The 23,598-nt window shown below is 42.1% G+C and overlaps 6 protein-coding genes and 1 non-coding gene across 13 annotated transcripts; 4 read left to right on the top strand and 3 right to left on the bottom strand.

Annotated features, from left to right (window-relative positions):
- The first annotated feature begins 348 nt into the window (after positions 1–348).
- LOC108654361 (uncharacterized) lies at positions 349–1,796 on the top strand. Its single transcript, XM_018105590.3, has 2 exons — positions 349–505; positions 1,294–1,796. The coding sequence occupies exons 1-2, from the start codon at positions 494–496 to the stop codon at positions 1,699–1,701; spliced, it is 420 nt and encodes a 139-aa protein (XP_017961079.1). The 5' UTR covers positions 349–493; the 3' UTR covers positions 1,702–1,796.
- A 1,358-nt stretch (positions 1,797–3,154) lies between these two features.
- On the bottom strand, positions 3,155–3,989 carry LOC108654363 (uncharacterized). Its single transcript, XM_018105593.3, has 3 exons — positions 3,739–3,989; positions 3,613–3,675; positions 3,155–3,524 (listed from the first exon to the last, which is right to left on the bottom strand). The coding sequence occupies exons 1-3, from the start codon at positions 3,745–3,747 to the stop codon at positions 3,315–3,317; spliced, it is 282 nt and encodes a 93-aa protein (XP_017961082.1). The 5' UTR covers positions 3,748–3,989; the 3' UTR covers positions 3,155–3,314.
- A 344-nt stretch (positions 3,990–4,333) lies between these two features.
- On the top strand, positions 4,334–13,186 carry Prp8 (pre-mRNA processing factor 8). 2 transcript variants are annotated; one of them, XM_018105974.3, is made up of 14 exons: positions 4,334–4,490; positions 4,720–5,347; positions 5,409–5,624; positions 5,688–5,900; positions 5,959–6,084; positions 6,371–6,790; positions 6,860–7,077; positions 7,135–8,186; positions 8,249–8,441; positions 8,681–9,254; positions 9,319–9,469; positions 9,541–9,717; positions 9,775–10,066; positions 10,123–13,186. In XM_018105974.3, exons 2-14 carry the CDS (start codon positions 4,731–4,733, stop codon positions 13,065–13,067), a joined length of 7,194 nt encoding a protein of 2,397 aa, XP_017961463.1. In that variant the 5' UTR covers positions 4,334–4,490; positions 4,720–4,730; the 3' UTR covers positions 13,068–13,186. The 2 variants fall into 2 exon arrangements, with proteins under 2 accessions (XP_017961463.1, XP_089117672.1); XM_089261546.1 differs by having other exon boundaries at positions 4,377–4,653.
- Positions 6,119–6,301, top strand: LOC115565738 (small Cajal body-specific RNA PsiU2-55). Its single transcript, XR_003980875.1, has one exon.
- Positions 13,187–13,262: 76 nt separating the features above from the next.
- LOC108654534 (dynein axonemal light chain 4) lies at positions 13,263–14,501 on the bottom strand. The gene is made up of 3 exons (XM_018105978.3): positions 14,025–14,501; positions 13,880–13,963; positions 13,263–13,588 (listed from the first exon to the last, which is right to left on the bottom strand). The coding sequence occupies exons 1-3, from the start codon at positions 14,088–14,090 to the stop codon at positions 13,424–13,426; spliced, it is 315 nt and encodes a 104-aa protein (XP_017961467.1). The 5' UTR covers positions 14,091–14,501; the 3' UTR covers positions 13,263–13,423.
- Positions 14,502–15,120: 619 nt separating this feature from the next.
- Hen1 (Hen1 methyltransferase) lies at positions 15,121–22,440 on the bottom strand. Its single transcript, XM_018105977.3, has 4 exons — positions 22,093–22,440; positions 21,956–22,019; positions 16,082–16,251; positions 15,121–16,015 (listed from the first exon to the last, which is right to left on the bottom strand). Exons 1-4 carry the CDS (start codon positions 22,257–22,259, stop codon positions 15,256–15,258), a joined length of 1,161 nt encoding a protein of 386 aa, XP_017961466.1. The 5' UTR covers positions 22,260–22,440; the 3' UTR covers positions 15,121–15,255.
- On the top strand, positions 16,392–21,871 carry bsd (back seat driver). Of its 6 annotated transcripts, none has more exons than XM_089261563.1 (5): positions 16,392–16,504; positions 17,495–18,197; positions 18,264–18,419; positions 18,483–20,524; positions 20,595–21,871. In XM_089261563.1, exons 2-5 carry the CDS (start codon positions 17,726–17,728, stop codon positions 21,168–21,170), a joined length of 3,246 nt encoding a protein of 1,081 aa, XP_089117689.1. In that variant the 5' UTR covers positions 16,392–16,504; positions 17,495–17,725; the 3' UTR covers positions 21,171–21,871. The 6 variants fall into 6 exon arrangements, with proteins under 6 accessions (XP_089117689.1, XP_089117692.1, XP_017961464.2 ...); XM_089261566.1 differs by having other exon boundaries at positions 16,427–16,599; positions 18,483–20,506; XM_018105975.3 differs by having other exon boundaries at positions 16,427–16,599.
- Positions 22,441–23,598: the final 1,158 nt, after the last annotated feature.

Raw genomic sequence — 23,598 nt, 5'->3', positions numbered from 1 at the left:
AGTATGTCGATATATTGACGTGGATTATATTTATATATATGTAGAGTGAGATAGCCGAAGCAGCTGGCTTATATTATAGGTTTTACCTGGACTTCTTGATTATTTCCATTTTATCAATATTATCTAACTTTGTCTATAATTCATGCGTCACATCCAGCCGAAATGGACTACCTAGAAGTCGAGTTTATAGCTTGAACTCATCTATAACCGACGATCTACTTGCTTTCAAATTCATAAACTGTAGCATATGCTACATTTCGCTCTTTATAGCCGATAAAATGGCACAAACGAACTCATTTCGAGAAATATAGCTATATATGTATGTGTGTATGTGTATGATATAGGGGCTGGAGAGTTGCTTCACTGCTCATATAAAAGATAACGTTATAAACGGCAGCGGAAGAGTTTCCGAAAGCAGTCGACACTCGAACGTCTGCCTGTGCACACATCGAACGGGAATCGTGTTGAAAGTTGGATTAATATTGGAGATATCATGCTGAAGTCGGTAAGTTACATAGAGAAAGAGACAGTGAGAGAGAGAAAGAGAGGGACAGCGAAGGAAAGGGGGCCGATATGGTTATCTTATCCGCTGCGATAGCAGCTGTCCCAATCCCGAACCGGATGAAATATGTTAAAAGTTTATGAACGGAATTCTTGTGTATTGCTTTTTTTGTGGTTACAATAAATGAATGAGGTCGATATATATTTATATATTATATATAATAATACTTTATAGCTATAATTCTTTACATTATATCCTTCTGCTTAAGCTTTCCTTAAATAGTGTTTAGCTATTGTTAAGTTAATCAGTTGAACTATCTCTGATGGGTAAAGTTCAACTAATTGTTGATATATTTTTAATCAACAATAGCCAAAGTTACAAATACTTAGAAATATGTCTGTGCAGGTATTTAAAAAACATCCTCCCGGTATTATCATTGATTTCTACTAACTTCAACTAGCTTACTGACAAATTGCAAAAATAAATATATGCACATATATATGTATATACAAAATTTATTTTGTCTTGCATTTTTTTTTTTTAGTTTGTTTATATTTTAAATTTTTTTTTACAAAAAAAAAAAAAATTTATTTTAGTAAAAATTTATAATTTTATATATTTTTATTCTTTTATTTTATAGTATTTATATTCTTAATTTTTAAATATTAACTACATAAACATTCGATTTTGAGAATAGATTACAAAATTTACAGTTATTTTTCTTGAAATATTATTAATTTTTAATCGCTATATTTCTAATATTAATTTTTGCATACAATTTGAATCTTTAGCTTTTTATCATTGCCACAATGTTGTTGGCCCTTGGGCTGGCCCTCCAGCCAGTCGAGGACCACGAGAAGACACAGAAGCATCTGGGCGCGGCACCACAGCACGCTGCTCATCTGCCAGAGCACCACCAGAAGCATCATGTGGTGGCTCCAGCCCCTGATCATCACAAGTCCGCACAGCATCACAAGCATCATCCACACATTGAGCCCAAAGACAAGGAGAATGTGAATCATGGCCGTGTGAATGTGCCAATCGCTCCACATCATTCCAAGGCGAGCCGTCACGGCAGACGCCACAAGCAGCCCAAGAACGGCAAAGCCTCCAAGAACAATCATGCCCAGCACTCGCATCATAAGTCCGCGCATCACAAGAAGCCAACGCACAAGGGACATGCGCGCAGGCATCATTAGAAGCTTCATATGTTTATATGCGAGGGCTGTATGAAAAAGTTGCCGAACTTCAAGTGAAACTGCATTGAAGCAGAGAAAAGGCTAAAGAAAATATTTAATAGAATTTTATTTAAATATCTATTTGCAACTCCACAACTTTGCATGCCACCCTCGCATAAACATATATATAAACCTATATATTAACATGGCTTTAAACAAATTTTCGCTTAACATTTTGTTTAGTTTAATGCACAAAAATGTTTCGTTGCCACATTAACAAAAAAAAAAAACTGAACAATTAAAACCAAACAAAACCCAAAATATTTTAACTTTTTTTTTATTTTATTCAAGTTTACAAAGCTGTAATTGTTTTCTTTTTGAACCTTTTGAACTGCACTCATTATGCTGGAAGCTTGTGTGTGTCGTAAATCTGCTCAAGAGGGCTTCAGAGTTCAACTATATACATATACATATGTATATGTATGTATTTATATAGAGTATATATAATACTTGACTAACACTTTCTGTTATGTAGAAGGCGTCGCGTCGCTTCGTCTACAACATTTTTTTATTATCATCTTCTTCGGAAGCGCTTTAAAGACTCTCTTGCAAACCAGTTTTCCAACTACGTTAATCAGTGCAAAAACACAAAAAAAAACAACTTTTTTTTATCAAGTAATAAATGTTAACTTATTTTTTGCTGTTGCTGGCGTTAATTGTTGTATGGGGTCAAAAGCATTTATGACGTCATCTTGTGTCAAAAACAAAAGAAACACTGTCTGAACTTGTTTTCCATACTCGCTCATCGTAAGTCGAAGAGTATATTGGCTTTACTATGGATATTAGTATGGACATGAGACTATTCAAAAATGTATATAGCTAAAGGGCTTTTATTAGGTTAAGACTTTTTAGAGTTAAGTCTCCTAGATAATCCGATTAGGGAGATATACCCCTCTTAATGCTAAAATCTCTTATGGAAGTGGCATAGCTCTAGTTTTAGAACTGTTTAGATATAAATAAACTCAGCATGAGCGCGCATTAGGCAGTCGATTAGAGCCGACTGCAATGCTCGTATTTGTTTTATTTTGTTGCTTGACACAGTGGTCGAGTGAAAGGCGCAGCAAGTATTTTGATAATGTATATTATATTATAAAGAAAGACACTTGAGCTTATGTAGTTAGCAGAAATGTCTAAAATTCAAGTGAAATCTTATCAAAACATATAAAATGTTAGAAGGTATATGGGAAGGTATACATTAAATATATATACATATGTTTATACAGCATTGTCAATATAAAATCCTTTTATCTTTATTATTAAATTATTTTGGTAATTTTTTAATCATGTTATTTTTAATTATAATTTGTTAATATACCTATAGATAATATATATTCTCATCAAAATAGAATAATGTAAATAAATATTTTTAATTTTTTTTTACATTTTAATTTCATATTTTGTATAGATAATCATCTTTAGTTTTTCAGTTAAATAAATATTTATTAGCTTGTTAGTATCTGCATATTAGGTGCTATAAATATATGTATATAATATTAATTTTATAAAAATACAAGTGTCATACACAAATATATACATTCTAAATGGCTAACGGTCCGTTGTATTGTGTCTTGATCTCAGCCCCAAACTGGATAAATGGGTCGGCGATAGTAGCGTCCGTAGCCTCTGTAACCGCCATAGCCATAACCGCTATATCCGCCGTATTTGTAGCCGCCATAGCCGCCGTAATATGGACGATAGTAAGAGGGCGCATAATAGCCGATGCCAATGCTGTCCGCCGTAGAAAGGTCATCCACCTCGGCCGAAGCATCAGCAATTGCGATACTCTATGTGAAAAATTAAATAAAAACAAATATATAAAACGGATTTCAATTAAGAATAATATTAGATATTAATTTGAAAAGATTTAATTACCTCTGAAGGCGCCGCTTGTGTACACATGACTAGAACAGTCAAAAATAGAAAGCCAAGCAAAAACTAGAAATGGAGCATAGTTAAGTAAATTAATATGCTAGTTATATTTCCATATAGAACTCTTACCTTTGCCATTGTTAATATTTACTCGTAGTATTTGTGAAATCTAGCAATAGAAATTTGTTGTTTTTCTTAGCAAATTAGCGCCTTTCGTTCAGAAGTGGGTTCTGTTTGGTAGCGCTGTTGTTATTGAACTGTGCTGTCCGACAACCTGGAGTAGATCTTTTATATCGTCCGCAAAAAAATAAATAGCCGGAGATTGATTTTTCATATGATGCTCATTGATTGGTCAAACATAAGTCTGGAGAAGTCGTCAATTGTGTGTGAATTGTTTGTTTTATAATGCTTGTATTCATATGCGCCAGGGTCATATATTACACAAAAATTGTTTTGTTTCTGAATGCATACAATAATTAAAACTAATCACTAAATTAAGAGAACATGTTTTCCGCTTCACATCGAAAAATTCCAGTAATTCGTCAGTAAGTAAATATTCTGACGCACTACACATCAAAAAGGCTCTAATAAGCAATACAAATACATTTACTGCTTATTCATTATTACAATTAGAACATTGCTGGGGGATTTCTTTAGTTTATTATTGTTTGTTTTGAAATCGATTCAAAGTTTATATTTACCTAACGTCTAAATATCGATTTGGTTTAGTGGGGCCCGGTCAACCTATCGTCTATCGATGTTGACTTGCAAAAAATATCGGGTCATCTCTGAAAAATGTCTGCCGCATCGTAAACGTTTTGCAAGAAACCCCGGAAAATTGTTTAAAATCCTATTAAAAGTAATTGAAATTGTTAAATTAGGTAACTACTTAATATATAAAAGATTTATTTTTAGTTTGAATACGGAATTTTATGAGCGGCTTGCATTCTTTGCGTTAAAATAGCTGTGGTGAAAATATCAAAACGCGGCGACGTCTGCTGCTGCTGCTCTCTGCTTCTTTTTCTTTTTCCGCGTAAACGAAACGTGTGTATAGTTTTTTTTTTTTCGTTTTAATTAATATGTATATACATTTTCATTTATGTTTTAAAGTTGACTGAGCGATGTCTATACCGCCGTATATGATACCGCCCAATGCCTGGGCCGCCCAACTGATGGCCCAGCAGCAGGCATATGCGGCGGCCCATGCACAGCAGGCTCAGCTGCATGCTCAGCATCAGATGGCCAACCAGATACAGCAAATACCACCACCGGGCGCTCCATTGCCCCCAGCGGGTCATGCCAATGGCATTCCAGTACCGGCACAGGGAGTGCCTCAGCCCCAACTAGGTCAGATACCAACGCCAAAGCCGGATATTCTGACCGAAGATAAGCTGCAGGAGAAGGCGCTCAAGTGGCAGCATTTGCAGTCCAAGCGATTTGCTGAAAAACGCAAATTCGGCTTTGTTGATACACAGAAAGAGGATATGCCGCCGGAGCATATACGCAAGATCATACGTGACCACGGTGATATGACCTCTCGCAAATATCGGCACGATAAGCGCGTCTATCTGGGTGCACTCAAATATATGCCACATGCTGTGCTGAAGCTTCTCGAGAATATGCCTATGCCCTGGGAGCAAATTAGAGATGTGCAGGTGCTGTACCACATAACAGGCGCCATTACCTTTGTCAATGAGATTCCCTGGGTAATTGAGCCCGTCTACATAGCACAGTGGGGGTAAGTTTCACTAATGTAACTCCTATCTAAATTAAGCTTATCAGTGGGTCACATTTTACAGCACAATGTGGATTATGATGCGTCGTGAAAAGCGTGATCGTCGTCACTTCAAGCGCATGCGTTTCCCGCCCTTTGATGACGAGGAGCCGCCATTGGACTACGCAGACAACGTGCTGGATGTAGAGCCTCTGGAGGCCATACAAATCGAGCTCGACAGCGATGAAGATAATGCTGTATACAAGTGGTTCTACGATCATAGACCATTAGTCGATACACCGTAAGCAGAACAGCTATAAAAACAAACAAATTCAAGTGAAATAAACTCAATTTCTGCTCATAGCTATGTAAATGGATCCACTTACCGCAAATGGAATCTGTCGTTGCCACAGCTGGCTACGCTTTATCGTCTGGCAAATCAGTTGCTCACCGACTTGGTCGACAATAATTTCTTTTATCTGTTTGATCCAAAGAGCTTCTTTACGGCCAAAGCACTCAACATGGCCATACCTGGAGGGCCCAAGTTCGAGCCCCTTATCAAGGATCATAATGTTGGGTAAGTAATTAAAATAAATATATTTAATAATGATTTAACTATTTGCTTTTTCTTGCAGTGATGAGGACTGGAATGAGTTCAATGACATTAATAAAGTTATTATAAGACAACCCATACGAACGGAGTATCGCATTGCATTTCCATATCTATACAACAATATGCCACATTTTGTGCATCTCAGCTGGTAAGGCACTTATATATTTATGTAATTATTTATAGCTACAAGGTAGTAGAGTTTCCAGTTTAAGACACTGGCTGGTAACGCTTCAAGCCCTGTTAGATTAAAAAACCACGCCCAATTTACTACCAATTTAGCGATTGTCTTCGAATGGGTGGTGCAATGTAAATGTTCGTTATGATTGTGTAGACTAAATTTTAACTGCTGATAGTTGCATACAAAAATATAGACACAACTTATATATAGAAATTAGATATAGAATACTTGTAATATATTTATTCATATTTTTCAGGTATCACACTCCAAACGTTGTCTACATCAAGACCGAGGATCCTGATTTGCCTGCCTTTTACTTTGATCCTTTAATCAATCCCATTTCGCATCGTAATGCTAACTCCAAGATCCAGGAGCCCATGCCAGACGATGATGAGGACTTTACGTTGCCCGATGATGTGCAGCCTTTTCTGCAGGACACGCCGCTCTATACAGACAACACGGCGAATGGCATTGCGCTGCTGTGGGCACCGCGTCCCTTCAATATGCGCTCGGGTCGCTCACGTCGTGCTATTGATGTGCCGCTGGTCAAGTGTTGGTACAAGGAACATTGTCCACCTGGTCATCCGGTCAAGGTGCGCGTCAGCTATCAGAAGCTGCTCAAGTACTATGTGCTCAACGCATTGAAGCACCGCAAGCCGAAGCCGCAAAAGAAACGGTAGGTTAATTAAAACAGCATCACAAATTGTTATATATTTATATATATTTTCATATCTTCTATTCGCAGCTATTTGTTCCGTTCATTCAAGGCCACCAAGTTCTTCCAAACCACCACCTTGGATTGGGTTGAGGCTGGCTTGCAGGTGTGTCGCCAGGGCTATAATATGCTCAATCTGCTTATTCACCGCAAGAATCTTAACTACCTGCATTTGGACTACAACTTTAACTTGAAGCCGGTTAAGACCTTGACCACTAAGGAGCGTAAAAAGTCCCGTTTCGGCAATGGTAATTAATCATAATCAGATATATTCCTTGCCTTGTATTAATTTTATTTTCTTGCAGCTTTCCATTTGTGCCGTGAGATTTTGCGTCTGACTAAACTGATCATTGACTCGCATGTACAGTATCGTCTCAATAACGTGGACGCCTTTCAGCTAGCTGATGGCCTGCAGTATATCTTTGCCCATGTGGGCCAGCTGACGGGCATGTATCGCTACAAATACAAACTGATGCGGCAGATACGCATGTGCAAGGATTTGAAGCATTTAATCTACTATCGCTTCAACACGGGACCCGTGGGCAAGGGCCCTGGCTGTGGCTTCTGGGCGCCTGGCTGGCGTGTTTGGTTGTTCTTTATGCGTGGCATTACACCGCTGCTCGAACGCTGGCTGGGCAACCTGTTGTCGCGTCAATTCGAGGGTCGTCATTCGAAGGGCGTGGCCAAGACGGTGACCAAACAGCGTGTTGAATCCCATTTCGACTTGGAGTTGCGTGCCTCAGTTATGCACGATATTGTGGACATGATGCCCGAGGGTATTAAGCAAAACAAGGCGCGTACTATACTCCAGCACCTGTCCGAGGCTTGGCGCTGCTGGAAGGCCAACATACCGTGGAAGGTGCCCGGTCTGCCCATACCCATAGAGAACATGATATTGCGTTATGTGAAAATGAAAGCCGATTGGTGGACGAACACGGCGCACTACAATCGTGAGCGTATACGTCGTGGTGCCACTGTCGATAAGACAGTCTGCAAAAAGAATTTGGGTCGTTTGACGCGTTTGTATTTGAAGGCCGAGCAGGAACGGCAGCATAATTACCTCAAGGATGGTCCTTATATATCGCCCGAAGAGGCGGTGGCCATATATACCACAACGGTACATTGGTTGGAATCGCGTCGCTTTGCGCCCATACCCTTTCCTCCGTTGTCCTATAAGCACGACACTAAGCTGCTGATTTTGGCCTTGGAGCGTCTGAAGGAAGCGTACAGCGTAAAGTCGCGCTTGAATCAAAGCCAGCGCGAGGAGCTGGGTTTGATTGAGCAGGCCTACGATAACCCGCACGAGGCGTTGTCCCGTATCAAACGTCATCTGTTGACTCAACGTGCTTTCAAGGAGGTGCGATCCATTTATAATGCTTGATTGCGTTTAGTTGTTCATTAATCGTTTTCTCTTTGCAGGTGGGCATCGAATTTATGGATCTGTATAGCCATTTAATACCTGTTTACGAAGTGGAGCCCTTGGAGAAGATCACCGATGCCTATTTGGATCAGTATCTGTGGTATGAGGCAGACAAACGCAGACTGTTCCCGCCATGGATCAAGCCCAGCGATACGGAGCCACCACCGCTATTGGCCTACAAATGGTGTCAAGGTAGAGCAGAGCCTTTCATATTGGATATATACTATTCGCAGTGCTATATCTATCATATATATCTGCGCATTTTGGTCGTGTGATTTGTGGCAAAGTGATGAGCTATGATCCATCCCCTTGTTGCAAACCTCACGCCGAAGGTGACGCATAAGCATCAAGAATTGAAAGACATCTGAGTAAACTTAATGAGATCTACAAATTTAGAAGTCAAATTCTAACGCTTATCTTCTCTCCGCCAGGTATCAACAATTTGCAGGATGTCTGGGACGTCGGTGAGGGCGAATGCAATGTGCTGCTCGAATCACGCTTTGAGAAGCTTTACGAGAAGATTGATTTGACTTTGCTCAATCGTCTGTTGCGTCTCATTGTGGATCACAATATCGCCGATTATATGACAGCGAAGAACAACGTCGTTATTAACTACAAGGACATGAATCATACGAACAGCTATGGCATTATACGTGGCCTACAATTCTCTTCGTTCATCACACAGTACTATGGACTTGTTTTGGATTTGTTGGTGCTGGGTCTGCATCGTTCCAGCGAAATGGCTGGACCACCGCAAATGCCCAACGATTTCCTAACATTCCAGGATGCAGTCACAGAGACAGCGCATCCTATTCGACTTTACTGTCGCTACGTGGATCGCATACATTTGTTCTTCAGATTTTCGGCTGAGGAAGCGCGCGACCTTATTCAGCGTTATCTGACCGAGCATCCAGATCCGAATAATGAGAATATCGTGGGCTACAATAACAAAAAATGCTGGCCACGCGATGCGAGAATGCGTTTGATGAAGCACGATGTTAATCTGTAGGTCTAGCATGACAATTCTTGGCAGTATTGTTTGCTAATATTTGCTTTTTTCTCTCTCTAGGGGTCGCGCTGTGTTTTGGGACATCAAGAACCGTTTGCCTCGCTCTGTGACTACCATTGGCTGGGAGAGCACTTTCGTCTCGGTCTATTCCAAGGACAATCCCAATCTGTTATTCAACATGAGCGGCTTCGAGTGTCGCATTCTGCCCAAGGTTCCTTTGCCTTCCCGTTTCCATTTAAGTTCAGTTAATAATTTCTTTTATTTCTCGTGTTTACTCTTTAGTGTCGCACGCAAAATGAGGAGTTTACGCATCGTGATGGCGTTTGGAATTTGCAGAATGAGATAACAAAGGAGCGCACGGCTCAGTGTTTCCTGCGCGTCGATGATGAGTCGCTGGGACGTTTCCATAATCGTGTGCGGCAAATTTTAATGGCCTCCGGCTCCACCACATTCACAAAGGTGAGTTCAATTTAATCTGATTAAAGCAAGTGTTTAATTTCAATTGAACCTTTCCAGATTGTCAACAAATGGAACACGGCTTTAATTGGTCTGATGACCTATTTCCGCGAGGCTGTTGTGAATACGCAGGAGCTCCTCGATTTGCTGGTTAAGTGTGAAAATAAGATTCAGACGCGTATTAAGATTGGCTTGAATTCCAAAATGCCCTCGCGTTTCCCGCCCGTGGTGTTCTATACGCCCAAAGAGCTGGGCGGCTTGGGCATGTTGAGCATGGGCCACGTGCTGATACCGCAATCCGATCTGCGCTGGTCCAAGCAGACCGACGTGGGCATTACGCATTTCCGCTCCGGTAAGTGAGGCAATACATTTCATCCATTTCTTCGCTAACTGGGAAATTCTTGACAGGCATGTCGCATGACGAGGATCAGCTTATACCAAATCTGTATCGTTATATACAGCCATGGGAGAGTGAATTCATTGACTCGCAGCGTGTTTGGGCAGAGTATGCGCTAAAGAGACAGGAAGCAAATGCACAGAATCGTCGCCTGACACTGGAGGATCTGGAGGATAGCTGGGATCGTGGTATACCGCGTATCAATACGCTCTTCCAGAAGGATCGTCACACGCTGGCTTACGACAAGGGCTGGCGCATTCGCACTGAGTTCAAACAGTATCAGGTGCTCAAGCAGAATCCCTTCTGGTGGACACATCAGCGACACGATGGCAAATTGTGGAATCTGAACAACTATCGCACAGACATGATCCAAGCGCTGGGCGGTGTGGAAGGCATCCTGGAGCATACACTGTTCAAGGGCACCTACTTCCCAACGTGGGAGGGTCTGTTCTGGGAGAAGGCATCCGGCTTTGAGGAGTCCATGAAGTACAAGAAGCTGACAAATGCTCAGCGCTCTGGTCTCAATCAGATACCCAATCGTCGCTTCACGCTCTGGTGGTCACCGACTATCAATCGTGCCAACGTTTACGTCGGTTTCCAGGTGCAGCTGGATCTAACGGGCATTTTCATGCACGGCAAAATTCCCACACTGAAAATCTCGCTGATTCAAATCTTCCGTGCTCACTTGTGGCAGAAGATACACGAATCGATTGTCATGGATTTGTGTCAGGTGTTCGATCAGGAGCTGGATGCCCTTGAGATTGAGACGGTGCAAAAGGAGACGATACATCCGCGTAAATCATATAAAATGAATTCCTCGTGTGCCGATATACTGCTGTTCCCTGCCTACAAATGGAACGTGTCGCGACCTTCGCTGCTAGCAGACACCAAGGACACCATGGACAATACAACGACACAGAAATATTGGCTGGATATACAGCTGCGTTGGGGTGATTACGATTCGCACGACGTGGAGCGTTATGCAAGGGCAAAGTTCCTGGACTACACCACGGATAACATGTCCATTTATCCGTCGCCGACGGGCGTGCTCATTGCCATCGATTTGGCTTACAATTTGCACTCGGCCTACGGCAATTGGTTCCCCGGCTGCAAGACTCTGATCCAACAGGCCATGGCCAAGATCATGAAGGCCAATCCGGCGCTGTATGTGCTGCGCGAGCGTATACGCAAGGCCTTGCAACTGTACTCATCGGAGCCCACGGAACCGTACCTTAGCTCCCAGAATTATGGCGAACTCTTCTCGAATCAAATCATTTGGTTTGTGGACGATACGAATGTCTATCGCGTCACCATCCACAAGACCTTTGAGGGTAATTTGACCACGAAGCCCATCAACGGCGCCATCTTCATCTTCAATCCACGTACTGGACAGCTGTTCTTGAAGATCATCCACACGTCCGTGTGGGCGGGTCAGAAGCGTTTGGGCCAGCTGGCCAAGTGGAAGACGGCCGAGGAAGTGGCTGCCCTGATTCGTTCGCTGCCCGTTGAGGAGCAGCCGAAGCAGATTATTGTCACACGCAAAGGCATGTTGGATCCGCTTGAGGTGCATTTACTTGACTTCCCCAACATTGTCATCAAGGGCTCGGAGTTGCAGCTGCCCTTCCAGGCCTGCCTCAAGGTGGAGAAGTTTGGCGACTTGATTCTGAAAGCCACCGAGCCGCAAATGGTGTTGTTCAATCTGTACGATGACTGGCTAAAGACGATATCCTCATATACGGCATTCAGTCGTTTGATATTGATACTGCGTGCCCTGCACGTGAATACGGAGCGAACGAAGATCATACTGAAGCCGGATAAGACAACCATAACGGAGGCGCATCACATTTGGCCCACGCTAACGGACGAGGAATGGATCAAGGTGGAGGTGCAGCTGAAGGATCTCATTCTGGCCGATTACGGCAAGAAGAACAACGTGAACGTTGCCTCGCTGACACAGTCCGAGATCCGTGACATCATTCTGGGCATGGAGATCAGCGCACCGTCCGCACAGCGTCAACAGATTGCCGAGATCGAGAAACAGACGAAGGAACAGAATCAGTTGACGGCCACCACGACGCGCACAACGAACAAGCACGGAGATGAGATTATCACGTCAACCACCTCGAACTATGAGACGCAAACGTTTAGCTCGAAGACCGAATGGCGCGTGCGTGCGATATCCGCAACGAATCTGCACTTGCGTACGAATCACATCTATGTCAGCTCCGACGATATCAAGGAAACGGGCTATACGTATATTTTGCCAAAGAATATACTGAAGAAGTTCGTCACGATATCCGATTTGCGTGCACAGATCGCTGGCTATTTGTACGGTGTGAGTCCGCCGGATAATCCGCAGGTGAAGGAGATACGCTGCATTGTGATGCCGCCACAGTGGGGCACACATCAGACAATCAATCTGCCCAATGCCCTGCCCACGCATCAGTATCTGAAGGATATGGAGCCACTTGGCTGGATTCACACGCAACCGAATGAACTGCCGCAGCTGTCGCCGCAGGACATCACCACCCATGCCAAGATCATGCAGGAGAACTCCAATTGGGATGGCGAGAAGACAATCGTCATTACCTGCTCCTTCACGCCCGGCTCCTGCTCCCTGACGGCCTACAAACTGACGCCGTCCGGCTTCGAATGGGGCTCCAAGAATACGGACAAGGGCAATAATCCCAAGGGATATCTGCCATCGCACTATGAACGCGTTCAAATGCTGCTGTCCAACAAGTTCCTCGGATTCTTCATGGTGCCGGCGCAGGGCAGTTGGAACTACAATTTCATGGGCGTGCGACACGATCCGAATATGAAATACGAACTGCAATTGGCCAATCCGAAGGAGTTCTATCACGAACTGCACCGCACATCGCATTTCCTGCTCTTCTCCAATCTGGAGGATGGCGGCGATGGCGCCGGCGCTGATCGTGAGGATGTCTATGCCTAAAGCAATTGTAAATCTATTTTAAGCGCGTACAAAACACATTTTTATAAGACAATTTTTGTGACTAAACGAGAAAAGAGAAAGGAGAAAGAAAAGCCTTCAAATTAATATTTGCAAATTAACCAACTTGTTTATTAATATTTATACATATATATATATATATTTGTTGTCTCTTTTGCTGCAGTTGCCATGGCAGCTCACCTAACTACTGGCCATATTTACATTTCGGTTTAACTTAATACATAACATTAACTATAATATATGCTATGGAGGCATATGCTGCTTGAGGGAATACAAAAATTTCCACTTATATTTGTAGTTTTCTAGGTACGTCGGTTGCTCTGCTTGAGCCACTCCATTTAGGAGCACTTCCACAGCACAATGGCCATATTGCCGCCAAAGAATAGATAGAGTATGTTCTCAGTCTCGTAGGACACCTCGAAGCCGAACCCCTCGCCGACCACCACATGCCAATAGATGCCAAATTTCTTGTCCATGGTGTCCTTTATCATTCGGGCACATGTCTGTGAAAAAGACAGAGGATTTAGCTTAAGATCTAGATAAGATATTTATATTATATGTAAGATCTATGTCTGATGAAATGTGAGATAAGGACCGATAGAGGTTAAGCTCTTTTTATAGGCTTAGTTGTCAAGCGATCTATCTATCTAAATTATTATATTACTATGCTATAAATTGACTTACTCTAACATAAGATTTTCTTGGACTTAGTAATAGATAACAACAACTATATCATACTCTGCATGATCAGCAATTACAGGGTATTCACCTTGTCGTCTTTTCATGGAACTCACCTCATAATTGGAAGAGAATTTCTCGCACATGCCAACGACCAGCTCGACGACCTCGTGACGCATTTCCTCCTTCATATCCGAGTGCTATATGGATAAAGGATATCAGGTTAGAGTATCTGAGAGTTGGCTTGAGGACGAGACCAACCTTGACGAGCGGATAGATGTGCACGATTTTCTTATCGCCCTCCTTGACGCCTTCCTCTTCGGCCATGTCGAAGCTGAGGCTTAATAGTAACTAAGCTAAGCGACTATAAATGTTACCTATATAACCGACTAGGATGCAGGTGTATATATATTTGAGGACACGCGAAAACCGCGCAAGCACACACACACTCACGCGCTCTCATGCACTCACTCACACAGTGAACGAATAATGTAATAAAAATTGAGTTAAATTCCGATTTATATGTGACATGGAATTCAAGGTAGTATTACCTCTATACAGAGTGAGGGAGACGGTGTGAGAGTGAGTGAGGGCAAGTATGTGAATGAATGTTATTGTGAATGAGTGAATGTTTATGAATTTGTTGGCACGCCAGGTAAAGGTAGCTGCTATGGCAATTTGTTGTGCTGTTGCCTGTTCTGTAGCTCGTTTCACTTGCAACTGACTCGACGTCAACTCCATTAACTTTGCTGCAAGACACACGCACACACATATATGTGTGTCTGTGTGTTTGTTAGTGTATTTAATGTCGCCCTGTCTGTTAGCCACCCTCTAGTTGCCAAACAAAAGCAATTTCCGTGCAACGAAGGGTGCCAAGCTAGACGAAACGGATGCCTCGTCATCGTCATCATCTTTCTAGAGTTGAATATATACATATATATATATGTTTATTGGTTATCCAAGTTGCTGGAGCAGGAGTCTGCATTTGCTGCGAAAATTGAATAGTTTTGACCCAAAACAACCCCTGGCCAAAAGAGAGCGAGTCCTTCAACGGAATTGTCTTATTTGATTTATGCGCTGCTGCGGCTGCGGCTGCAGCACTTAGTCTGTGGAGTATGAGTGTGTTATACAACTCCACACATACTATATATCATGACTATTCCACACATATGTGAGATTTTTCTACTCCAGATTTATTTGCGTGCTTGGAAGTATTCCAAAGGAGTTTACTGGGTTTGGTTAATTGGGAAGGCAAAGTTGGTGTTAAATCTAGAAAATTGATATTGGGTATTTAAAGATAATATAAAATATACATATTTATAGATATATTTATAGACAAACAACAAACAACTAACAATTGTTATATATTGTTTATTATATATGTATTCACATGCATTCAGATATTCTGTCAAGTCACATTTTCTTTGCCCTTTTAAAGAGAGCTTCACAGAAGCTGTATCAACATATATAAATATATATATATTTATTCATTTCACTCATCCCAATTTTCATCCTCTACATACGCTTGCATTGCCTCACTCTGTTCGTTCTGCTCATAAACTGGTTCCGGCCAATTTCTGTTATCCTCTGTCTCTTCGTTATCCTCAATAAATATAAAATCATTTTCAACTGTTTTCTCATGCTGCTCCAATAGCTTCGCCAATAGTTCACGCGTTGCGCCCAGATATGACAAACGTTGCGTTAGCTCATCCAGGGACAGTTTATAAGCATATCTCTCAGTATCATAATTATTTTCATCTTTGGTACATTGATATAGCTGATTTTCAACTTCATTCCAGATTTTTTGCTCTGGCGTGCGTTCATCCGTATGAAATGGAAAATCCACAACACGTAAGGTTTTATAGGTGGACATGCTACTATCCGGAAGAGGTTGTATTGTTAGTGGTTCTGCCAAGGGCATACCCAATATATCCTTGCGAACAAACAGAGCTATTTGGGAAACGTGACCCACAGCTTCTTCGCCTTGGGGCGGATCACCCACGCCAAGCAGCGAGAACATATAATTTGTATACTTCTCAGTTATGCCCAAACACCAGGACTTGAACTCCTCCCTAGTCCATTCAAATTTGTGATCAGCATGACGAAATCCATTTGGCAACAGCGAGCTAAAGCGCGTGAATATTGTATTAAAGTCAAAATTGGGAGTGCTGAAAATCACAATTTTCGGCTGCATAAAACCGAAAATATTTACAGGTATCTTAGCCAGCACGTCCTCATACACATGCTCAATGCTGCAAAGTATAATAATAATAAATATATTTAAAGATTGTAAAACTATTAAACTAATTTAAACTTACAGCTCTAATGCTATGACAGCGTCTGTGTTCCTGAGTTCCTCCGATGCATCTGCAACGCTGCCATGCAGCACTTGTACTTTCAAAGGTGTTAGCCTTTGCCTCATATAATCACAAATCAATGGACTTGTGCGATTTAAATGCGTCTTTAAGATATCATGATCAATGTCCACCTATAAATATAGACGTTAGGCAAATAAATTTAAACATATTTTTGAATCTACCCGCCTGGGCGAATGGTAAATTGTTTCACAACAAAATAATAAGTGCAACAGTCTGGCAGCACTTTGAATAGAAACGGATCGAAACAAAATGGCGAAACAAATTGGTAATGAAACATTGGCTTGTCACTTTTGAGTATGTCCGTGTGCGTGTGTTTGTGTGTATGAGTGTTCCGAGGCACGGGTAGCAGTGCACGAAGAATATGTAATTTGTTGTGAAAATCAATTGAGTATCTAAATAAATATATTCAATTGTTAAAAATTGAGCGGATGTGTAGTTAAACAAAAAAATGCAATAGTGTAAGCACCAATTGTATGTCCGTTAAACGCGTAATGAAAATTTTTCTGCCATTGCATTTTATGGGGAAAAGACAACGTGAAAACAAGAAGAAGAAAACTTGTAATACGTGAAAGAAATACATACTGAAAAGTGGCAAATGGAAATTAAACAAACGTTTAGCCAACTGGCAATGAATTGTGTGTGCGTGTGCTTAAGTGAGAAAGGAAAATGTTCTAATATTAAATAAAATGATCTGGCAAAGCAGCTGTGGCCTGTGCCGGCGGTCCAGTTAAATCAATATTCCCTTCCATTTAAGCAAGCCACTCTGTCTGCCGTCTCTGTCTTATATATTCGTTCGGTCGCAGACATGGCGCTTGATAAAAGTGTTGTATGTTTTGTCGATGAATGTGAAATTCACATCAATCTATGTATATAATTATATATGTATTGTGTTTTTGCAGTTTTTAGCAATAGTGATTAATTGTCGTAGGGGAATTATCAAATTTGTTAAAATTATTTGTTTTCTGTGTGTGAACAGAATACATATGCAAGTATATGACAGTGTGAGTGCGTATGCATGTGTGTCTATGCCTGGCTGTATGTATGTATGTAGATAGGTATGCATGTGCCCCGTGCCCATAATTTTGCCATTCCGTTTAAATCGACGGCGTTCCATTCACACTGTGCCGGCGCAACAACGAAATTCAAAACAATAGAGCGTGAAACCTGAATTAGTGGTGGCTAAACAAAAAATAGAAAAGAATGAAGAGAAAAAAAAAACAATATAAATTAAACAACAGCTATGACTAATAGGATTTTTGTTTAGTTTGATTGATTTGCTAGTTGTTTAGTGTTGGCATTTAAATCATAACCGAAAATAAACTCCTGAGTGACACTCTTCTTCTTACCACACAGCCAACACGAATGTCAACAGTAAAAGCAAAACCTGATTAACAAAAGAGAATACACAAAAACAAAACAAAACTCAATTTCAAATTCAACGTTCCTGTATGCGCCCCGTCAGCGGTAAATTGAGACTGACTGAAACTGTCATCTGACCGACCGATCAATCCACTAGAGAGGGGGAAATTTGACGAATTATACAAAATTGGAGCATTCCTCCAACGACTGCCGCCTGTTTAAAACATGGGCAAACGGATCGCAGCAGAGCGCAGCCATCAACAACAACGAATGTCCCCGCAAACGGAGACAAAAACTCAGCCATCAGATCGCAGTGCACGGAAACGCAAACGTTCAGCCGTTAAAGCCTCCCGGGTGGAGAAATGTCAGCGCCTGACCGATGAGCAAAAAACTCAATTCGATTGGCATGAGAACGATGATGAGGACTCCTCCTCATCGGGCTCGGCAAATGTCGAACTATTGCAAACACCACAGCAGTCACAACAGCAGCATCTAGCACGCAACCAGTGTCCAGTGTCCAATCCACGTGCCTCTCTATTATCCTTGGCCACGTTCGCCAGCGGCGGCTACAGTGATCACAATAATTCCAATACAACCGAATCGCCGCGTCCAGTTTATACACTACGTCCCTCTGTAGTCAATGGTACCATATTGAGAGATTTGCTGTCCAAAGCCTGGCGCCTAGGACGTCCCATAGGTGGGCATAAATGGGCTGAGCTGATACAATTGGCCTTATATTAACATGCTCTTTCACTTATCGTAGGCAAGGGCAACTTTGGCGAAATATTTTTGGCATCGGATGACACTGTTTGCCCGGTCACCTCAGAGAGCGCTAAATATGTGGTCAAAATCGAGCCACACTCGAATGGACCACTCTTTGTGGAAATCCACTGTCTCATTAATACGAATCAGACGGAATGTAAGTAGAGTTGTAGAAATGATATATAAGTGTTATTTATTGAGAAACCATTCACGCTTACAGCTGCCACAGATGGCAACGAGGCGTGTGCTATAGAGAAGCTGCCGCCACGCATTAGTCATGGCCCGCCCACTGGTATTCCTAGCTATATTGCATCGGGCACACATTACTTTGGAGACGGACGCTACAGGTTTCTGGTGCTGCCGCGCTTTGATCGGGATTTGCATTCGCTGATCAAGAATGCGCGAGTGGCACAAAAATCACTCTTAGTCTTAGCTATACACATCATCAATGTGCTGGAGCACTTGCATGATAAGGGCTATTGTCACAATGATATTAAGGCACAGAATTTGATGATATCAAAGTGCAAATATCTGAAGCGACAGGCGGTGCAGCCGGGCGGCAAAGCGAACTATGAGGAGCACTACGAAGAGAAGCAACAGACAACGGATAGTGGCAACAGTTCGGAACAGGAGACCAACGATGATGACTACTTTATAAAGAATGAGAACAAATACGCGCTGAAGCGCATTGCTGGCATCAAGGAGGATGTCGACGATGTGGATGAGGATGAGGATTTTGATGATGGCGCCACCACAAATAGCAACAATAGCAATAGCCTGGATATATATCAGACGCCAGTGAACAAAAATAAGCGACGCCCGCGCCAGAATGCTGTCGAATTCAGTGGCTCGAATCCAATGCGCTCGTGCCGTCGCAATGATAATTGCAACTCTAGTTCCATGTATGAGGAAATGGTCAAGTCACATTATCTGCGTCCGGCCAAGCGTGTCAGCTACTCGGAGCTCTTCAACGAGGATGGCTATCCAGTGAAGGCGGATGCCAAGAGTGAACAGTCGGCGGAGAGCTCGGATAATGATTCGGATGAATTTGTGCCTGCGTTTGCGCGACGTTCGGGTGCCGCTAGTGCGTCGAAACGAGGTGCACGCGCTCGCACCTCCAATCGCATGGTGACCCGCCGACGGGAAACCAAGCAGAAACAGCTCAAAGCGGAAATCACAGAGAATCCGCGAAATGGTGGAGTACGAAGTAAACGCACCGTAACTCAATATCAATTTGTTCCGGTGGAAGAAGAGCACATATTCCTGATCGATTTCGGGCTGGCGTCCAAGTATCAGGATCGTGGCGTGCACAGACCCTTTATTATGGATCAGCGACGTGCCCACGACGGCACCTTGGAGTTCACATCGCGTGATGCACATTTGGGCGCGCATTCGCGTCGCAGCGATTTGGAGTGCTTGGGCTATAATTTGTTATACTGGTCGGAGGGTTATTTGCCATGGAAGGAAGTGGCGCAGCAGCAGCAGCAGGAGAAGGTGCATCGCGCCAAGGAGCTATTCATGACCGATGTGTGCGAAATGCTGCGACAATTCTATGGCAAACAGGTTCCTAAATATTTGGGTGAATTCCTGCAGCAGATCGGACAGCTGGCCTATCAGGAGCGACCCAACTATGAGCGTTATCGCAACATCTTTAAGCGGGAGTATCGCCGTCTGGGCTACGATTGCAGCCAGATGCAACTGAGCAGTCATGACATCCAACGTACGCGCATCTCAATCAAGGATGAGGTGGATGGCATTGGCAAATGCGATATATTCGACTTGAATAGCAAGAGCGCGTTCAACCAGCTGCGTAACTCCACATACAGCACACCATTCCAAGATCATTCGCTAACGAATCGTGTATCACCCAAGAATCTGCGTTCCAAGTCCAATAAGAAGAATGCTAAAAAGTTGAAATTCTCCTGGGCAGAGGTGCTATCGCAAGATCCCGATCAAATTGCACGCGAGCGTGCGGTCAAGGAATTTGAGCGTGAGGAAGTCATCTGCCCGCTACATTCGCGTCTGCCCAGGCGATACGAGGGCAAGCCGACCTATGCGATATTGGCGGTGGAGCAGAGCAGAAGGGAGAGGGGGCTGAGCGTGCAGGAGCACAACAGCGAAGAGGCAGACGACCAGGTAGGTGAAGCTGCAGAAATAGCCGAAGACGAAGAGGAAGAAGAGGAGGAGGAGGAGGCAGAAGAGGAGGATGAAGAAGAGGCCGAAGAAGAAGCCGAGCAAGAGGCAGTAAGTGATTTCGAAGAGGCAAGTATTTCTTCCCATATATTTCATATGTATGCCTAAAATCTAATTAATGTGTGATTCAATGATACAGATGGATGTGGATCAGCAGAGTGTTGATAGTGAAAGTACAACGGAATCGAGGCAAACGCGTCGCGCACGTCGTCAGCCGCGCAAGAATAGCAGCAGCAGCAAAGCGAGTCAGGGGCAACAGTTGCCGCAGCTGAGCAAAAGCAAAGGCACCACGCGCAAGCGCAGCAGCAACAAGTCAAAGAACATCAATGGTCACCCTCAACAGCAGCAGCAGGCACACAGAATCGTTGGCACACCGCTGACAACGGTGGGTGGGAATAATAAACGTGGCTGCGCCACTCGCAAGGAACAGCAGCAGACGGCGACAATGGCATCGGCCACCGGTGAGGTGCAACAACAAACCGTTAAGCTAAAGTCCAGTCGAAATGCGGCAGCGGCGGTGGCAGTGGCGGACGATCCAGGCAAACAGCGGCGGACGCGTCGTTGTCTATATAAGACTGAAGCGGATGTGGAGAACAACTATGCCACAAACAACAACATGCAGAACGATGCTTATAGCGTGTGGCAATACGATGATGAGAACAGCTATGGCAAGGGGCGGAATGTCAACTCTTCGTCCAGGCATTGTCGCAAGTGATAGTTATCAAGTTATCATGTTATCGATACGATACGTTAGATATTGAAGAGCGAACTTTTAAGAAACAAGTACAGAAAGAAGGCAAAAAACAACTGAAGCTGGCAAAAAAACTACATATAGATACATACTTATAGAAATTACATATACATACATATATATAGAATAACAGTTATGCTGCGTTTTTCAAGTATTTTATAGAGAATAAAATTATTGTTAAGTTCAGAGCAGAAAATATGATCAAAAGGACAGGCGAAGGCAGTTCAAATCGTATCAACGTCGTCTATTCATATACTGAAGTTGTTCAGCGCACTATACATTAATAGAGAGACAATGTTTTATGTAATTTTTGCTGTTTTCCTTTTTTATACATCAATTTAAGCAGAAATTGTTACAATACAGACAGACATATATACATATATATATATATATAGGTTATTGGCCTTGATAGCAAATTATTGTTTAATCATAGTTTTTATTTGAAAGAATTTTTAAGTTTCGCAGTTTAAGTTTTTACCCGGATATCGGTTATATTACCTAAATGATAATCCCCTTACAAGAAAAACAAAAAAAAAGTATTTACTATAAAACTAGATGAAAGGTTATTATTGCATAAATCATAATTACTAGGCCTAAGCTAGGAATTAAACTGCGTATATAAATAAAATAAATAGAATCATATGTCTTAAAAATTACCCAAGAAATATCAGTTGTTTGTAATTCCCACCACTATTCGTATGTACGTAAACTTTAACGGATATTTATTATTACTAATACGTATCACATACCTGCAAAATGTTCTCGATAGTTTCAATGCGTCGCATCAGCTGGAAGAATCGCATCTCCGCGCAACTGCGTGTACAAAATAATTATTTATTAATAGTTTGTAATAATGTGTTTTGAAAAGTGTTCAGCCAATACGTACCCGAATTCGGTGACTTTTTTGATTTCGTTTACCCAACGCGCATCTTCTAAAATCTGAATGGCCAAGCAGTAGCGCTGTTCGTAAACAGGTGGATCAAAGGATATGCGCGTCTCTGTGAGTTTAGTTGAGGTTTTAAAACCCCCGCAAGGCAATGTGTAGCTAAACATTAAAATTTGGTTTGCGAATACACTCAAATTGTTTACATTTATTTTTTATTATTGTGTTCCGTGTCAGTGCGACCGAAATGACATAAAGCAAAATTCCACTGTCACTTGCTAAGCGGACAACTTAACGATAGTGTTAAATTGCGTGCCGCCAACTTACTGTTCTGTGAGCAAATTGCGCAAAGCTAACGTTACGAAAATTTGCCTTACGTAGCGCAAATTGTGTCTACGTTGTTAATTTGCGTTTACGAAGGTTGTTTATCGAAATTTTCGATAACAAGAGACTTGAGCGACATTTTTAAGTGTGCATAAATAAGGTAATTAATTGTTTTTTGACTTTCAAGTATGAGCGACATTTTTGAGTGTGCATAAATAAGGTAATTGTTTTTTGACTTTCAAGTATTTATATGCTTATCAATATAATTTAAATGTCGGTTTTAAGGTGCCTTTAAGAGAAACTCCCCATTGTGTTTATATTTTTAAAAACTATTTTGACTGCTCAAACTCTTAACTGAAAAGGTTGAAACGTGCAGCGTTGTGCATAAAGTGCTTGTTTTCTTTTGCGGCCACTTTTACTCTTTGGTGGCTTGCCTTCGGGCAAGGCAAACAAAAAACCGCAGCTGGTCCGAATGAAAAGGTTCCCCTTTTCTGCTTGCCCAGCACCCATGCCGCACAGGCCAATGCTCAAACGTGGCTTGACCCTCATTACGTTTGATATTTTCGTAACACATTAAGGACGTTACAGGACAGCAGCAAGTTAGTTCTTAACTTTGTTGTGATGCTCAAACTCATTTGCCTTGAAAGCATAACCAACAACAACAAACAGACTACAAGAAATAAAGTAAAGTAAACATTTAAGCGACCTCTGCCCGAATGACGAAAGAAACACTGAAAAGGAAAGAACAAAAAACGTAACGAGTTTGTAAAAAGATTCGGTTTCCATTTTCTGTTTTCTTTATGGCAATAATATAATTTGGTACAAACGGTTTTCCGTTTCACTTGCTGTTGTTGTTTTTACGAGGAAAACATTTAAGGGCGCTAACTTAGTCTCATTGAATTTGGCCAATGCCAAAAAAAAAAATCTAAGCCGAGAAGTCGAATAAAATGTTTTCCAGGTTTTATATGAACCCAATTTTTTTTATAATGAGCAAGAATCAAATTGAAAGCTCAGAGTCGAAATTTTCTAACTTACTAACGCACTCACACTAACACTATTTCCTTTGCCCACTCTCACTCTCTCCATCTCTCTAGCACACTTCGAAAGTTGGCTTTGCGCCATTTTGTGCGGCACGCATACACGTACACACGCACACAAGTAAACAAATTTGTCGAGACGACAATT

This window comes from Drosophila navojoa, chromosome 5, assembly GCF_054131105.1.
Source record: "Drosophila navojoa isolate 15081-1374.11 chromosome 5, UAZ_NAV_1.0, whole genome shotgun sequence".
NCBI lineage: Eukaryota > Metazoa > Arthropoda > Insecta > Diptera > Drosophilidae > Drosophila > Drosophila navojoa.
This window is presented reverse-complemented; position numbering and strand designations above follow the sequence as displayed.

Excerpts from the sequence above, each read along its gene's own strand:
- Prp8 (XM_018105974.3), top strand. The coding sequence starts at position 4,731 with ATGTCTATACCGCCGTATATGATACCGCCCAATGCCTGGGCCGCCCAA. Across the intron at positions 6,085-6,370 it reads CATTTTGTGCATCTCAGCTG|GTATCACACTCCAAACGTTG; the intron begins GTAAGGCACTTA and ends CATATTTTTCAG. Across the intron at positions 8,442-8,680 it reads GGCCTACAAATGGTGTCAAG|GTATCAACAATTTGCAGGAT; the intron begins GTAGAGCAGAGC and ends TCTCTCCGCCAG.
- LOC108654363 (XM_018105593.3), bottom strand. Across the intron at positions 3,525-3,612 it reads CACAAGCGGCGCCTTCAGAG|AGTATCGCAATTGCTGATGC; the intron begins GTAATTAAATCT and ends TTTTTCACATAG.
- LOC108654534 (XM_018105978.3), bottom strand. The coding sequence starts at position 14,090 with ATGGCCGAAGAGGAAGGCGTCAAGGAGGGCGATAAGAAAATCGTGCAC. Across the intron at positions 13,964-14,024 it reads ACATCTATCCGCTCGTCAAG|CACTCGGATATGAAGGAGGA; the intron begins GTTGGTCTCGTC and ends TTATCCATATAG. Across the intron at positions 13,589-13,879 it reads AATTCTCTTCCAATTATGAG|ACATGTGCCCGAATGATAAA; the intron begins GTGAGTTCCATG and ends TCTTTTTCACAG.
- Hen1 (XM_018105977.3), bottom strand. The coding sequence starts at position 22,259 with ATGTTTAGCTACACATTGCCTTGCGGGGGTTTTAAAACCTCAACTAAA. Across the intron at positions 22,020-22,092 it reads AAAAAAGTCACCGAATTCGG|TTGCGCGGAGATGCGATTCT; the intron begins GTACGTATTGGC and ends TTGTACACGCAG. Across the intron at positions 16,252-21,955 it reads CTATCGAGAACATTTTGCAG|GTGGACATTGATCATGATAT; the intron begins GTATGTGATACG and ends CTATATTTATAG.
- bsd (XM_089261563.1), top strand. The coding sequence starts at position 17,726 with ATGGGCAAACGGATCGCAGCAGAGCGCAGCCATCAACAACAACGAATG. Across the intron at positions 18,420-18,482 it reads TAATACGAATCAGACGGAAT|CTGCCACAGATGGCAACGAG; the intron begins GTAAGTAGAGTT and ends TCACGCTTACAG. Across the intron at positions 20,525-20,594 it reads CAGTAAGTGATTTCGAAGAG|ATGGATGTGGATCAGCAGAG; the intron begins GCAAGTATTTCT and ends TCAATGATACAG.